This window comes from Amphiura filiformis, chromosome 15, assembly GCF_039555335.1.
Source record: "Amphiura filiformis chromosome 15, Afil_fr2py, whole genome shotgun sequence".
In the NCBI taxonomy this organism is placed as follows: Eukaryota; Metazoa; Echinodermata; class Ophiuroidea; order Amphilepidida; family Amphiuridae; genus Amphiura; species Amphiura filiformis.
In genome coordinates this window covers 11487626-11506518 of record NC_092642.1, presented here as the reverse complement: position 1 = coordinate 11506518, position 18893 = coordinate 11487626, and the positions used below count along the sequence as shown (strand labels likewise).

General features: G+C 36.1%; 1 protein-coding gene across 1 annotated transcript in view; it reads right to left on the bottom strand.

Moving 5' to 3' along the window:
• LOC140171249 (dual 3',5'-cyclic-AMP and -GMP phosphodiesterase 11-like) overlaps positions 1-18893 on the bottom strand; it is a 201160-nt gene that overhangs the window by 44264 nt on the left and 138003 nt on the right. The window contains 3 exon segments of the mRNA XM_072194477.1: positions 6947-7012; positions 7506-7541; positions 14486-14539. Coding sequence (XP_072050578.1) covers positions 6947-7012; positions 7506-7541; positions 14486-14539 — 156 coding nt within the window.

The following is an 18893-nucleotide window of genomic DNA, read 5'->3' as shown; positions in this document are numbered from 1 at the left end:
AATGATCCATAATTAGGGAATTAATTACTTGGAGGTAAAGTTAGTTCAGGTGTATATACCTTAAGTAGAGGATTTATATTTTAACATATGTGTACATCCATATCAAAACGATGCACTTTTCGGCTGCTACATGTGTCTCATTTCACATAATAGCTAAGAATAAATACCAAACTCATCTCAAGTGGAGGTCACTTCAAATCATCCCAAGTCACATGGTTTAGGAATACAGAGAACATCCCTTAACCATATGACTTGGGGATGATTTTAAGTTACCTCCACTTGAGATGAGTCTGGTATTTATTCTTAGCTATTATGTGAAATGAGACACATGTACCAGCCGGCAAGTGCATCGTTTTGATATGGATGTACACATATATAATAGAGATATGTGTTCTTATTAAAAAGCAATATTTTTTCAGTATTATATAGATTTATGAATTGGGGCCAAAGTGATACCTTCCATTTATGAGACATTAGTTTGACTGATGGTTTTATGGTGGGAGGGAGGTGAGGGGTAGTGTATAGTAATCTTAATTAGTCAAGCATATGTTTTATATTTTAGACCATGGATCACCAATGAATTATTTGGACATCACAGCATATTGGTCAGTTGAAATTCATACACCTCTATGGACGACATGACCTTAATCTTCCACACATTAAGTGTGAATTTCAAATGGGGGTTACTATGGGTCACTCCATTTGAAATCTACACACCCTGTGTGGGAGATTAAGGTCATGTCTTCCATAGGGGGTGTATGGATTTAAAAGGAATAGCCTGATGCTAATATGCTAATGCACCAGGGGTCTATTTCACTAAGAGTTGTGATGTGTTATAAGTCCTTAACCCACCACAAATCTTAACCCATTGTAATGCCAACATAGAAATCCAACATCAGGTTTGCAATGGGTTTGGATATGATAGATTAAAGGACATCTCAAAGCCAAAACTGATGCTTTTCTTTATCATTCCATCCAACGCTTTCCTAAAAAATGGTCTGACCTCCCCCGTCACATCACTGACATTTATTTGTGCAATAGCTTTAACTGCTTCAAATCCCACTTGAGAGACTACTTTCAGTCCATTCAAGAAATTTAATCCTTGGTACCATCTATGTTTTGTTGTGGTGATAGGGTAGGAGGGGGGGGCATTATCTCATTATGTTGTGGTGTGTTTTATCCTGCTTGGCTAAGTGCAATATATTGTGTCTCTTGTATCTTGGGGCTTCATGCCTTTAACATAGTGCTGTTTTTAAAAAATGTTTGTACTTTTAATGTGTTAATAATCTTTGTAATTTTTATGTGTATTTATAGTGCAATACTTTATTTATTTTCATGACCAGCTTGCAAGGGTGGGGTCCACTCATCTTTTAGATGTCAGTGCTTCATTTGCCACTTTTGTTGGGCCCTGGCAGCCCTTGCTTGCTGGTCTAATTTTGCTGTATATTTTTGTTGAAATGCCTAATGAATAATAAATAATAAATAAATAAATAAATAAATAAATAAATGATGTGTTGTAAATGGGCTATTCCAGTTAAAATCAACACACCCCCTTTGGAAAAATGACCTTAATCTCCCACACAGAGGGTGTGGATTATAAACGAAGTCTCCCATTCAGGTAACCCAATTTGAAATTCACACTCCCTGTGTGGGAGATTAAGGTCATGCCTTCCACAGGGGGTGTATGGATTTCAACTGGAATAGCCCAAAGTTAGTCTGATAGGGAAGTTTTTAGTTATCAGGAGATGATTTGATTGAGACCGAATTAATGATGGCTTAAGTCTTCAGAAGAGATATCTTGGGCAACGCAACCAAATTTGTTTGATCTTTGGATCAGCCATTGATGTTGCTTCAATACTAGTTATTAATGAACTATGGACTAATTAATCAGGGTCTCAATTGTATTGTCAGTCAAAAGACTAACTGTTTTCACAATTAACAGTCAATTAATCCATATTCCATAAATAATAGGAATTAACCATACATCGATGATCGATCAAAAGATCAAACAAATTTGGATCCACTGCCTTACAATTATTATTAGTGAAATGGAATCAGTGAAAAATTTTGTCCATCACAGCAAAGTTGGGATACTAGTCATTATTTTGATATATTTCTTACAGGGTACCAAGAAAACACAACCAGATTCCTCTTGCTGCCACCCCAGAGGTACACTGCTGCCCAGCTATATCATATACCTGTGTGGGTACTACACATCATAATCACACATACAGTACACACACTGGTACTAGATTGGTACTGCACTGGTACTCAGAGTAGCCACAGAGTAGTTGGGCAGCAATGTACCTCTGTGGTCCAGATCAATAAGAATCTGTTAGTGTATCTCATATGTTGTGAATGTAAAACTTTATACAGGCTGTGTTACATGATTGGTTCCTCTGTTTTGATGCTTATTGGATAACCTACTTTGTCCAAATGGACTATTCCATTTGATATCTACCATACCCCTGTGGAAGATTTTAGAAAAGTCTTCTGCAGAGGGAGTATATTCTTCAAATTGAATTGGCTTGGTTTAATTATTTTGAACCCCACACTCCCACTGTATAATGGCTTTACCTATATCTTCCACAACTGGAGTGAGTATTTCAAATGTAACTAACCCAACTGTTTATTCTATTTGAAACCCATGCTCCCTCTGTGGAAGACTTTAGCAAAATCCTCCACAGGGGAGTGTGGATTTCAAATGGGGTTACCAGAATGGGTGACCCTATATCCTGGTGTAGGCGATTGAGGTCATGTCTTCCGTAGGGAGTGTATGGATTCTAACTAAAATATCCCAATGGTACCAATCATTTTGAAACATCCTTTATGATCCTATTTACACATCATGAGACATATTCTTGACAGCTCTTTCTTAGAAATTCCCATCAGTATGTTACTGTGGTCTTTCAGAAATTCTATTACCATTCATACAACGGACACAATAACAGTGGAGAGCGACATGCATCAGGGTGACGTGCTCTTTATATCTATTTGAGAATCACTTCCAAACAAGAGACTTCAGATGGTGGTATTTATAAATGAATATATTCAACTCTTGAAAAATTGTTGCCTGGATACCTAATGACCTAAAAGCTACTGAGTGAGGTTTGGAAAATACCTGACCATTATTGGACTATTCCAGTCGAAATCCACACACCCCCTATGGAAGACAGGGCGTGTAGATTTCAAATGGAGTCACCCATTCTGGTAACCCCATTTGAAATTCACACTTCATGTGCAGAAGACTAAGGTCATGTCTTCCATAAAAGGTATATGGATTTCAACTGGAACAGCCCGTTAAGGTCTCCAGATACTTGCCCAGGGTGGGTGCAAGCGCAACCTCCCTAGATTTATTTAGAACAAAATCATGAAAATCAGCCTATTTCGGGCATAATTCAGTCACTCAACTCCAATTGCACTCAATTTCTCAACCAGGGTGTTAGCCACCCACCCGTTCACCAGTGATTTTGGACAGGCAAGTTGGCTCATGGGACAGGCAAGATTAATGCCTCCGGCAGATGCTTAATTCTATAAACATGATGGTTGAATAAGTTCTGAGAACTCAAAACAAGACTAGACTAATAAATCATGGTATAGCAATAGCTGTTTGAACTGACTGAACCCCCAGATGTTACAGAGGACTAGTTTTGTTTTCAGGGTCAAATTTTAGACAGGTGGAGTTGGTGAAAGTGACAGGCACTTGTCAAATCCTAGCTAAGACCCTGTTCTCAACACACCTGGTCACCATCTCAAGACTTATTTTAGGATCCGATTCTCCTGGTCCCTGTCTGGGTCTTTAACATATTAAGTAAATACACCACTGACATTCATTGTGCCAATCATCCACTAAGTATATGGTCTATAATACGTACAACCATAATAAAAATCACACCAACAACAAGAGAGATCATTTTAACTTGCAGAACAAAATTTGAGAGACAAACAGGGAAGGAGCATATCATACAACATTCTGTAAAAGACAGCCCAATTACCAGCTTTATTACAAACATGCATTCAAACCATGGGCAAAGCCATTACTATATGGAAATTACTGATTTTGAAAAAAGTCAACATTTTGATGCAAGAGCAACAAAAAAGTTGACCTTTTCATGTTATAACATCAAAAAAGTAGATATTTGATGTGCAACATTTGATTTCATTTTGTACCAGCATGTCCAATTGTGGACTTTTTGAGTGTGACAACACCAAATGGAACCTTTTAATGTCAATTTTGAGGTAGTGGTGTAATTCACTCCCCCCCCCCCCACTCCCTTGGCTACGCCCATGATATAAAACAAACACTCTTAATACCAACAATCAAATTTTGACTACTGACAGCAAAATATAACTATACCATATCACAACACTAGTTCAAACTAAACTTGCAATTTTTTAACCATCAAGAAACAAAAGGTATTTCACATTGCAGGGCATTCAGAATTTGTTGACAAAGATAGGTTAGATGTTGTCAGTTTGTTTGTGTGTTTGTTTGTTTGTATGTGTAGAAACAGTCACTACTACAATGTGTCCAATACCTACAAACAAAAGCAGACAAAGTTGTTTGCCTTAAACTAAAATATTCAAATTTTGAAGAATGGAGTAGAGAAAACTTGGTTGAACAGGTCTCGATCCGGCTATCGCTGGATTACATGGCTAATGCTCTACCATCTGAGCTATCTAGCCATGTGATAGATGGGATCCACCATTCAAAATGGACTGTAAATGGCTTTGTTTGGAGTTTTGTCAGAGCCATGAAACATTGGTGTCTGAGGATCACACCCGCACTACAACTCATACAAATTGATGTATTTAAAATTACATTGAAGCATTTGGGACCAAACTCCTCTTCCGTATAATATGTTGTAGGGAGGGCAATGTCTGCATAGTAAGAACATAATGGCACTGCCAGGGTTTGAACCTGCAATCTTTGATCTTGAGATTGCGTGGAAAGCCCATACAACTGCACTACTATGTCCTCATACTATAGTCTGTCTCTTCTGAAGTTGAGAGTAACGCCATGTTAGATTTTGCAGTGACAGATTCGAATCAAACATGCTGACCTAATTCCGCTAAGCATACGCACGCACATGTTTGAATGAAGACAGAACATCAAGATCAGAAAAGACTGCTGGGCTTCTAAAGAAATGGTGAGTATAAAATCAACTAAGAGTTTACAGAGTGTAACTGATTCACTGCTGAAGAAATACAATGTATTTGAATACATCAGGACTATGAAGTAATGTTTCTGAAAGAGCTGTTAATAGTGATCACCAGATCAGAAGATTGCTAGGATATTGAAGAAATGATGGGTACAAAGAGTATAAATCTCTAAAAAAAAAGAATGTCAAAGCATTACATCTATCAATGTTGAGAGTTGTGGCATAATGATCTAGGCCTTGAACACTGATGCCACAGTAATATCTCTAACAAGGCCTAAATATTCATAATGGACAAATTCTAATTCTACACAGCTTCATGGCTGCATCTGTGAGAGTAAGATAGGCTTCCACAAAGGACTTGCAGTCAGTTCCAATCCTTAATAAATAGTTGTATGATATTTTCCTCCCTCTGAGAATGGTAAGCAAACAAAAAGCAGTTGAACTAGCCCAAGAATGAAAAGACATATTCTCACAACTGATCAAATTTCAACAAACATGGAACTCGTCTTAGTGAAGAAATGTTCGAATAATGTCAATATCAAACATATTTGAAATCCTATTCTCATATATCAATTATAATTCGTATTTCAAATAATGAATTACAAAAGTAATAAGAGCATCATCCCTAACTTTATCCTGTCAAAATAGAGATTTGGGTATCAGAAGAAAGCTCATATTTTTCTCATAATCAGTGAAATTTAAAGATATTAAAGTGAGATATAAACAGTAAATGAACAGTTTGCACTGTGATGTAAAATTAAGAAAATAGAAGATAAATACAGACAAAATCCTTTTAATCCTGTTGACTGTTAATACACCAACCAGACATTACAGCTAGTGCAAACTATTCTTTTTTTATGAATCCCTTACAATGTTGTGTCAATTTGTAACTCTAATTTTTTACCTTGAACATTTTTTCCTAAATGGCTCTGTAACTAAAGGTCACACATATCCAAACTTTACATATTTTGTGAGCCACACGATCAGATGTAAACTATTTGATATATTTGTAAAAGAAACAATATCAAGATTGGATACAGTAAGATCTTGAGAAATGTGTAGATTGTTTGCAAACAAAAATAAGGGTTGCGATCACAACCTGGCAATGCATGGTACTCTACCCGGGGCAGTACAGTAAAAGGCCAGCATACAACCAGGCCCATAGCCAGGACTAACTTGGTCTGGAGGTGTCATGTAGGGGTGTCAGAGCCTTGGAAAATGTTTCAAAATAAAGCCCAAATTGAAGCCATTTGATGCGCCATTTTACTTTATGCTCCATTTATTTAGGCTAAAATATACAATGTATAGGTAAGTTTGTGTGGATATGGCAGACATTTTGAGGAGGATATATTGCCCCCTGGCTACCGGTCTGCAAACAACAAATATTGAATGGGGTAACTTTGCAGCAATCTTGTGATTCCTCATAAATTTAAGAAAACTCACTTCACTCTCATTGTCAGTGTTCACTCAAAAGTAATTCTTGTTTTGGAATCTGCTTCAAAACTTTTTGTGCACATTTTCATCTTGTAAAACCATTCAAAAACACTATACCAAATAGCTAATAATATACTGAGACATCAAATACCACACAAATGGGGTATCCAATTAAAATCCATACACCCCCTATGGAAGACAAGTCCTTAATCTCCCACACAAGGTGTAGATTTCAAATGAAGCCACCCATACAGGTAACCCCATTTGAAATTCATACTCCCTGTGTGGAAGATTAAGGTCATGTCTTTCATAGGGGGTGTATGGATTTCAACAGGAACAGCCCAATTTACCCATTCTGGGCCAACATTTTCCGGTGAAGAGTGAACACTGTCCGTAGTGCCCTGGATACGCCCATGCTTTAAAAGAAAAAAGCAATAGAAAAAATTGAAGGTAAACATAGAAAAATAAATCAAGTATTTATTGATACGAGTAAAGCAATCGGCAGCACCATTACACTAAAGACGTCCATTTGTGTGTTTTGTTAACTTAAAAACATCGGATAAAGTCAGGGTGCTGTCTTGAAAAAAGGAATTCATCACAATATTGACTCCATAACACAAACCACTTATCACTACCAACACAATGTGTATGTCTGTATGTGTACGTGTATGTGCGTAAGTGCATGTGAATACACCACAGAAGCAAAATAATAGTAAGCAGAAGTCATGTCCTGTGAGGGTGGGAAAAAAGTTGTGAAATACAACATGCTGTGATGGTGATAAAAAAATCCACTGCACTATTAAATTAAAATAATTTAAAAAAATGAAATAATACATAACAACATGCAAGAAGGAGCAGCGAATGAAAACTATTTATAAAAAAAATGAAGAAAAAATGTTTGGAAAGTACCGTTTCTTTGCTTGATCGCCGCTTATTTTTCTTTTTCTGCAAAGTGGAGGAAATAATGCAATGGTGAGTTGATTTAATTGATATGAATCAATACATGAGAAGGGACAATGTATGAATCATGTTGAATATGGACACACATTCTCTGAATAGATGGGGTAAGCTTATGACTGTATTTTCTACAAGAATGCATCTACACAGTATCTTAATCGCACCTCGCAATCCCGGCTCGCAATGCGGAGAAACCTGCAGTCCATTCAATGAAATTCACTATATATAAACCTGTGCATATTGAATCACACATAAGTTGTGTTGCACATCAGAGACACACTGACTCAGTTTAAACATAGGCCTTGAAAAACTTTTTGCACTGCATGAGAAAAGTTCCGAATATTTAAGCCAAATTCGATAGCCATGGTGCTATTGATGGGCCAAACAGCTATCGTAAGAGAAAAACTAACTTATGCATGGAATAAAATGTTTAGTAACTCCTACTGATAAATTCAATGTAAACTGAGCTCAAAAAGAAACTTATAATTTTTCACAACTTGTGAATCACAAGGTCATATCTTAAAATCCTGTCAATCAAAATGAACCAAAATTACACACACTTCAATACTCTACTTAAAACACATGTCAGTAACCAAGCAGTTGTCCAACTGACACAACAGCAAAAAGCAGTGACACGGAACAGCTTCCTCGACCACTTTCACAGCTCAACATTTGGCACCCAGCACAGAAAATCTGTGAGCATGCATACAAGATCCTGGCATAGATGATGAAACGGTGCTGCTTTTTTCTTTTCACACACATTTTTCAAGAAACAGGTCTTGTTCCACACTATTCCACTTACTCTTTGGGAATTATCATATGTGCAAGGATCTTGTACTCATTCTCACAGATTTCTTTTGCTAGGTGCCAATTATTGGACTGTGAACGTGGTCCAGGAAGCTGTTCCATGTCAGTGCATTTTGCTGTTGTGTCAGTTGGATAACTGATTGGTTACTGACATTTGTTTAGAGTAGAGTATTGAAGAAAACATGTGTGTAATTTTGGTTCATTTGATGGACAGGATTTTAAGCCCACAGGCTTAAAGACTCCTGACTCTTTGGTTCAGAAAGAATTGAAAAATATCTTGTGGTAAAGCACTGAAGATTTCTCAACAGACATAATATTTAGCTAATGATTTTGATGAGAAATGTCTGAAATGTCATATGATTGAGCATGTGCTTATAAATGGCATTGCCCTTTAGATGCAACTTCATCATACATTGATGAAGTCTTTTTTTTTTACTTTCTTCGGTTTCTTTTTAAAGATACCTGGAGATGCATATCTCTAGAAAAAATGGACTTTAAAACTGATTTCTTTTCAATGCCAGACATCTGGTAACACTTCACTCCCACACAGGCACACCCGGCACACAGATACCCCACACACACCCTCCCTGTACACTCCCCACCCCCCGTGCATACACACAACAACTCCAACTTGGTTCTTCACAAATCTTCACAAATTCTTCACAAGAATTATCCATATGTATAGTGAAAGCTATATGATGACAATTATATGTAACAATGTGCAAATACTTCAGTTATGTCACTTAATCTTACTCTCATTATTAAAACATTCATACAAAAAATTACATGATTCAGTATTACATATACAGACTATAATAACAAAATTGAAAAGATCTATAATTTGTTAGCAGGCAAAAAAAATGAAAAGTAAAGTGTCATTTAAAATATTCAAGACTATAACTATAATCTAAAAATAATACAAAATCTATGATCTATTTTTAAATGGAATGTAATAAAATCACAGCAGACAGTCACACCTTCCCTGAATGCATTGTTTATAAAGCAGCACATTAGGTGATGGAAAAAATAAAACATGATTTACAGGCCAGACCGACCCAGAATTTTTTTGTTTCTAAAATCATGTAAATTCAGGTGATTTTTGGCCAAAATTTAGTGGTTTTTACTGAATATTCAAAATGTTTGCAAATTTTTACAAACATATTTTGAAAATGTTTTGAAAAATCATATTTTTGAAAGAAAATTTTCAACCTTTCTGTGATATCTTAGGACCATTATACCCTATAAAATACAACTGTAATTTTGCAAAATTGAGACAAATATTTCAACTGGTTTGCGATAATACTTTCAAGATGTAAAACTAACCCTGTCAATGAACAATGGGCTATCCATTTAAAATCCACACTCCTCCTGTGGAAAGCTTTGGAAACATCTTCCACAGGGGGAGTATGAAAATCAAATGGAATTAGTGCATTAATTGAAACTCACCCTCCTTATGTGGAAGATTCAGATTGAATCTTTCTCAGAGGGTGTATGAAATTCAAGTGGAGCTGTCAATGTGTTAATTCCATTTAAAATTCATACTCCCCCTGTGTAAGATATTATCTAAATCTTCCACAGGGGGAGTGTGGATTTTAAATGGAATAGCCACCAATGCATCATGGGAAGGCGTTATAGTCTGCTGTTGTAATAAAACATGCTGTGGAATGAAAAAGACAGGCAATTGTAAATGGAATAAGTGCAGTAAAATTAAGTACATGCAATAATATTGTATGAAATACAAGACATGACAACAGACCTAACATTGAAAGCTTTATCATATCAGTTCCAATCTAAAAATATTCTTTACGGATTGACAATGTTTATTATCTGTACCAATTAGTTGGGTGGGGCATGTAGCAATTAATGTACCATTAAATGGTGTCACATTTAATCTGGATTACTTACCTTACTTGAAGCTTAAGAAAATTATACACTTAAAAAAACCTGGATCAAATTGATCTGGATGTGGATTAAATATTAAGAGCTTAACTGATTCAGATCATATTTGATCTAAAATCGTATTCAAATTTATTCTTAACCAAATCTGATCTTAAGTGGATCAAATTTTGATCTGATATGAGATAAGATCAACTTTAATCTGAACTGGATCAAATTTGATCTTTTTGGATCAATTTTGATCTAAATTGGATTACATTTGATCTTAACTGGATCAAATTTGATCTTAACTGGATCAAATTTGATATAAATTTTATCAAATTTGACCTTAACCAGATCATATTTGATCTTAACTGAATCAAATTTCATCTTTTGACTGGAACAAATCTGATTATAACAGGATTGAATTCAAGCATAATTCTGGATCAAATTGGTCTGAAATAGCATAAGCTCACATTTGATCCTAAACCACATCAAATTTGTTCCAAGCTTTTTAAGAGTGCAAATTTCTGTCACAAGAATATAAAAGTTGGCAAGGTTTTTTACAACACCACTTTGTTCATATCAATTCATATTTCCAAACTTTTATCCATGTTCACTCAAAAAACCCATGGTTTATATTAAATTTGAAAACAAAATATTAAACAAAAGTCAGTTCAAAAAATTTCATTAAACAATAGTGATTCTAAAAACTCGCAAATTTTATCTTTACTCCCAACAAGGAGGAGGTTACTTTCAATGTCCAACAGTAATTTATAGATCTTGAGCCCGAAGTACAAGAAAAACAGTAACTCTTAACTCTGACTTATTTAAGAATATACTAAAGTTTTAAAGTGTTTCACAAAATTTGTTACAGAACCTTATTTTGTAGCCTTTTTGGACACATACAAAATGAATCATGTCAGCTAGTAAGATGAGAGTATACTTGCAATTTTGTTCAATTGTCATCGCATGTTCTAATAAACACTATAGTTATATGTACATAGTCTAGTCTATCATCAACACCATGTTATTCACTCATATGTAAGTGTGGTCATGCATGTGGTTCCCATTCAGGTTTTTTTTCTGAGACTTAAATACTTATTAATTTTAACCAATCAAACTAATTAATTTAATATGCTATTCAAGGTAATCAGTTTTTGATTGTTGCCATTTTCAACATATTAAAGAGCAATTTTAACTCAAAAACTTATAACAAATGATCATGGAAGGGTCATGAAATTCCCCAGATATTCAGCTCCCGTCTAAAAACAGATGTATAGAGACAGTACCCTAACCAGTCTAAATGGAAATAAACCATCACAGAAAGGATTGATTGAGTATTGTATACAAAAAGTTACCACAAAATACAAAATCATGGTGACAATCGATCAATTGTTCTATTTATTATTTTGTTTATATGGTTAAAAAAGAACAACAAATTACTTCAATCAAAATGGCACATACACGTTTGATTGAAAGTACACTTGAGTTACAGGAACAAAAATATGTCAAATTAAATTTTCAACTTAATTTTGTCTGTAGTATTTAAGCCTTAGAAAAAAAATATGACAATAAAAGGAACCCCTTTATGAGGAGGGGGAGTGTGATACACAACATTTGGGCCAGAGGGGGGTGGATGGATGGGTGGGTGGGTGGGTGGAGGGTTGTTTCATTACAGGGTGCATAGCAGAATCCTAACTGCATTTCAAATATTTCCTATTTCGTTTAAAAGACAAAAAAGTCTTGAATGTTATTGTATTTTTAATTTGTGATGAATGGAACATAGTGATCTCCTTTTGCTAGCAAAAATGAATGTGTAAAAGTACATGTTTTCCTATGCAGATTACCTGGTTTGATAGAAGAGTGATCCTGAAAGAGAGGTCTGGATGAGAGATGTTGAACGTACGTCCAATTCAAGGTTGTCATTTTGATATTGCAGCATGAAGGACTATTGATATTCAATTTGTGATACCATTTTGTAATTTCCAAAGTTCTTACAATTTGAGCATGAATATTTGAAAAATATGCTGAATTCTAGCAGTGCTTCTCATTTTGCAAGTTGATTTTGTTTCCTTTTTGCAAATGACATTTCCATAACAGATATTCAATGGCCTATTCCAGATGAAATCCACAAAACCCTTATGGAAAAATTGAACTTAATGTCATACACAGGGTTACCAAGAAGGGTGACTTCATTTGAATTCAACAACCCCCTGTGTGGGAGAACAGGGTCATGTCTTCCATAGGGGGGAGTAAGGATTTCAACTGGAATGGCCCATTCATCACCAGAGGGCATAAGTAACTAATAGTTCTCTGTTAATCATATTTTTTAATGAAACAAATGTAACTTATGTGTTATGAACTTCCTGTAAATTCACACACCCAAAAAGATCATTTCAGCCACACACAAGTTCAACTGATATTTTGATTTATTAATTAAATCTTGTGTTCTGTGATTTTTGGGGTAATTTTATTAAAAATATCAGATTTGAGCACCTAAGACCTTGAATTTTTGCAGAGCATGTTAGTTCATAGTGAAATCATACAAAAAACTGAATGAATAAAAAATAATTGAAAGAAAACCTCCTCAGCAAAATGTTATAATAAATTCCACAAAATGAAATTATTTCATCTATCAATTTTGTTTTCCATCAAAAATTCAATATCCTCCCATTCATCTCTTTATAACAAATGACCCCACTGCACTGATCAATCTAAAATAACCATGCACTCTACACTCGCAAACATCACTTAATCAAAAAGGGTCATTCTTATCCTACAAATAATTAAATATTAATCCATCACAGCAAGCTAAATCAGGCTTTTTAATTAATTAGTGAATAATTAATTGATTGATAATTAATGAATTAACAAAGTTAACACGACATTACTCTTGAACTACATAATGATAGAATATATTTGAAATGCAATTGTATTCTTATGGTTTTCAGGTCCAATGACCTGCTCTGAAAACTGACCAATCAGAAACATTACCCATCATGCATTGTGAGTCTCAAAACATTTGAATTAATTTGATATTTATCAAGATTTGTCAAATAAAAAATGCTTGCACCCAAACCCACAAGCACATTATAGAATTATATTTATGGATTATTAAGTTTTAAGCCTGGAAAAAACTATCAATAAAAGTTTGACATTTAAAGGTTTGGCATTACTAACCTCAGATACATCATCTGAATAAATGCAATTTACATATATTGTGTCATTTACTGTCTTACAACAGGGACATATATTTCAAGGTTAAGGGTCATCTCACTGAAAGATAAATCCAGGACCTTAGGTTTACAAGCCAACATTTGACTCAGAAGCACACAGACACATGTCCATATATAGCTGTTGTATGTATAATTGCATGTGATATGCATGACACACCCAATATGGCAGTGCATAACAGCATGTGATATGCATATGAGAACTCATCACAGGCAATTGATTGACTGATTTTAATCAACAAACAATATAAAAACATGACAATAAATAACATGGACACAATTTACAAATAAAAAAAGGGCATTTAAAAATAGTGAGATAAAAAGCCATGTTACAGGCTTATCCAATGAGGTCCAATCCTCCATACATCAGGTAATGGACATATGTCTTTGTGCCACTGAGCCGTTGCCATGGCATTACACAGATGTGCTTTTATACTAATCTTTGGCATGTTAGATTGAATTATTTAGTTGAAATCCACACATATCCCTATGAAGACATTAGACATGACCTTAATCTCCCAAACTAGAGGGTGTAGATTTCAAATGGAGTCACCTATTCAGGTAACCCCATTTGAAATTAACACTCCCTGTGTGGAAGATTCAGGGCATGTCTTCCACAGAGGGTGTGCAGATTTCAACTGGAATAGTCCAATGGCACCTACATTCGTTTTACAATTTAAGTGAGAGAACATGTATGTAACATGATGGTTATTTGATTTTTGTCCCCAATGAAATAACCTGTGTTTTAAAATCCCTCACAAATTTGACAGATACACTATAAATTCTTAAAATCATATCAACAGTGTGCATTTTTATGCAATTATAAAAAGACGTATTACTTAATTTCAGAATTGCAAGATCATAATTCACTCACACATATGCCACACATAGGTAACATTTCTGAATGACCACCTTCAATAAGCAAGTCATTGAACCTCTGCTGTATGTATTTAGTTTTAAGGGGTGTACAGGGGTATGGTTGGTATTCATTCATTCACACTCGGTTCAACTTACTTCCGGTTCACTGCAAGAACCAGGGATTGGTTCGGACACATCGCTACCATCGCTCTATTCAATCAATCAATCAATCAAATATTCATATAGATATATAGATTGACGATGCAATGAATGATGAGTGAGTAGAGAGGCAAAACGGTTAATTGGAAAGAAAAACAAAAAGAGGGTGGAGTCGGTTAGAAAATGGTCACGTAATTATATGAACAATTCAAAAAAGCTAAGCTAGGGAGCAAGGTTTTTATAATGTTTAAGAAGGGTCCACATGAAAGAAAATATGTGCTCAGATGACTTGGAGGCATGGTGGGTCTGAAAGAAAGTTGATGATGAAAAGTGTCTATAGTCTATCCAAACCAAAATGTCACAGCTGGAATAGTTTTGGGTCAAAGCATGCTTTGAGAAGGGTGGCTTTCTGTATACTATAGGTTGGACCTGTCGAACAAGCCAACACACAGAAACGCATGTATCTACAAACACAGGCACAAGTGCAAGCACACACACAAGCAAACATAGGCACAGAGCCACCCCACCCTGACATTAATGCAAACACCCCCATTTGCATAGTGGTACACCCCCTCTCCACACAAACAAGCACACATTGACATCAAGCAATCATTGCATGCAATGAAATCTGTATGTGACATTTTGGGGATTGGATTGACTATAACAAGAAGTGAAGAACAAAGTCTGCCAGAAGAAGAGAAGAAAAAGAATTATTACAAAGGCATGATAAAGATGATGTAACAGGTTAGCGAACTCCAGCAATAACTGTGTAGGAAGTGATGACTATAGGTTGACTAGGAAAAAGCCCCACCCAATGACCTTCCTGGCAATGAAAAGACCCCACCCACACTCCCCCTCACATGCATATAAGAAATTATCTCTCCCTCCCCCGCCAAAGGGTTTATTCCTTATCATGAAAACGTTGAACAACTTCATATGGGTAGGGGTGAGTTGACCGCAATGTTTATCAACAACGGTCAGGTGCTGGTATATCAATATGCTTGAGCGATCTGCATACAACCACTACACTACCGTTATTGTGATGTGGCGGTAGTTTTAAAAGCACAGGCCCTGAACAAAAAGCCCCACCCAATGACCTTCCTGGCAATGAAAAGACCCCACCCACACTCCCCCTCACATGCATATAAGAAATTCTCTCTCCCTCCCCCGCCAGAGGGTTTATTCCTATCATGAAAATGTTGAACAACTTCATATGGGTAAAGATGAGTTGACCGCAATATTTATCAACAAAGGTCAGGGACTGGTATATCAATATGCTTGAGCGATCTGCATACAACCACTACACTACCCTTATTGTGATGTGGCGGTAGTTTTAAAAGCACAGGCCCTGAACAAAAAGCCCCACCCAATGACCTTCCTGACAATGAAAAGACCCCACCCACACTCCCCCTCACATGCATATAAGAAATTCTCTCTCCCTCCCCCGCCAGAGGGTTTATTCCTATCATGAAAATGTTGAACAACTTCATATGGGTAAAGATGAGTTGACCGCAATATTTATCAACAAAGGTCAGGGACTGGTATATCAATATGCTTGAGCGATCTGCATACAACCACTACACTACCCTTATTGTGATGTGGCGGTAGTTTTAAAAGCACAGGCCCTGAACAAAAAGCCCCACCCAATGACCTTCCTGACAATGAAAAGACCCCACCCACACTCCCCCTCACATGCATATAAGAAATTCTCTCTCCCTCCCCTGCCAAAGGGTTTATTCCTATCATGAAAATGTTGAACAACTTCATATGGGTAAAGATGAGTTGACCGCAATGTTTATCAACAAAGGTTAGGGACTGGTATATCGATATGCTTGAGCGAACTGCATACAACCACTACACTAACCGCATTGTGATGTGGTGGTAATTTTAAAAGCACAGGCCCTGAACAAAATATGATGCTCGTGCTTACTGCCGGGCAAAAAACAATGGAAATTGTGATGATGTGCGCGCATACTGCCAGGCAATGACGTCACACGTCACCTCATCTATGGAGCTATACAATATTATGCAATTGGCATTGATCTCAAATTACCCTAGAATAATATGAAATCTAGCTAAGCTCATTGGGCTCTTCTTGTTGAAATCCACGCACCCTCTATGGAAGACACAACTTTAATCTCCTAAACAGGGGGGTGTAGATTTCAAATAGGAGTCATCCATTCAGGTAACCCCATTTGAAATACACACTCCCTGTGTGAATTAGTGCCAATCCGGCTTGAAATGTGGGGGGACGATCAGCCTGAATTATCAGAAAGTGGCTGAAAAGAACAATGGGTCAGTTTGCTGAAAGGTGGGGGAACTTGTTACCCCCTGTTACCCCCGATTGATGCCCATACCTGTGTGAAAGATTAAGGTCATGTCTTCCATGAGGGTGTATGGGATTAAAATGGAATAGCCCATTGGTCCTACCGATTCCCTGAATGCTGATTACAGTATAAACTATCTTAGCTTTTCCTTTTTACCCATAAACCATCGGAAGTCAAATATTCCATCCATAACCACATCCAAGTGTGTTTTGAAAACAAAATTTTCCCATAAATTTGAAATTTTACTCTTTTGTCACCATACACAGGTATAAATAATACATTCAAATGCATCCAAGTAAGCCTAGGATTGGTCTAGTAACTCTGGTGACATCCCTTCAAACCCTTACACCCAAACACGTTTTCCTACAAAACCCTTTGCATAGTGTGAAAAAACATGAATGTATTGGTGCAAAGATAAGTAGTCATCACGTGGTGATGACCTTTAAATGGCAAATTTGCAGCATTAACACTGGTCATATGAGGGAGCCCAATCACTTTCCAGGGTAATAACTCCTACTCACTCAATGTATAATGTAAAATGTTCTTGTCTCCCCAGTCTACTCGTGATTCAAAAATATACATGAGTACAATAATTATGCAATTTGATTAACTTAGATACTCAGTATTGGAAAATCGTAGGGTTTTTCTTTTCCATGAAAGAAAGACTTTCACTACATTACTAGCCCTAACAGGGTTTCAAGATAAAGCATTCTAAACATAAGAATCTATTCAATTTTGATCAAGTTTTGAACAGAGTTGCCAAACCTGCAATTTGGTAGCCCAATTGGGCATCTTTTGAAGATTTTCCTTGCGAGGTGACTTTTCAACAATTGTCTCCCACCAATTCCGGTAGTTTCCTGTCCCATAAAAGCCAATGGTTATGAGAAAAATTGGGTGACTTTTTGATTATTTGACCTGTGATTTGTGCTATTTGGGCTGAAATTCTGTGGCAACCCTGGTTTTGAAATCATCAATGAGCTTGGAATGCAATTTTTGTCAGGCAAAAATAGGGTGACATTGTATAGAAATAGTCTGTAGAATTTTTTTCTGAAAATTGATTAATTTTACTAAATTTTTTAATTTTGAGAATAAGTGTCATAATTAAGTTGATCCTCCATGTAATATTTTGTGTAAGAAAGCCTAAGCTAATCCTAATCCTAACCTTAATCCTAACCCTAATCCTAACCCTAATCCTAAAAAAACGCAGTGATTTATAGTGCGCTACACACAGGCACAACGCCTAGACGTTGATCCACAAGCCTCAGCACACTTTACAGCACCCTCCTAACCCTGATTTTAACTCTAATCCTAACCTTAATCCTAACGCTAATCCTGACCCTAATCCTAACCCTAAATTTCATGTATAATTCATGAATAAGTAACATAAAATCACTTGGTAAATGACCAACCATTTCAAATATATACGCATCAATTTGAACTTCAAATATAAAGAAAAAATGCTCTTCTATTTTAAAATCTGGACTAGTCCATCCCAACATAGCTTAACCAACCATACACATCTAGTTGCTGTCTTCATCACTGTCGGGTTGGTAAGGAGGAATTACTCTAGTCTGACTTGTTAAGAATATACAAGCCATTTCACATCTTGCAAATCAAATTGTAAATCCCGATGCATACGTCTGAATGGTCAGCCTGACTTACTACTTGTCTGCCTGCCTGCCTGCCTGCCTGGCTGTCTCACCAAATATTTGCAGTGGTTAATTGTTTACGCAATTACTGTACGACGAGGAATTTTTGCGGTTTTATTTTTCAAGCTCGTTGTGGTTAATTTCAGAACCGCAAATTTAAATACCTGTGAAAATATTGTTGGCTGTACATCATGTACAGGTAAATTTTCTTGAGGTTTTATTTTACAGAATTTTTGTTGTTTATTTCAGAAATGTGATTTCAGAAACACAAATTTTTATTAAAAGCCCCTAAAATATTATTGAGTGTGCAACAGGAAAATTGTCCTCAAGTTTTATTTTACAGGCTTTTTGTAATTTACAGGCTTTTTGTAGTCTTTTTGTAGTTTACAGGCTTTTTGTAGTTTGTAGTCTGAAATGTGATTTCAGAAA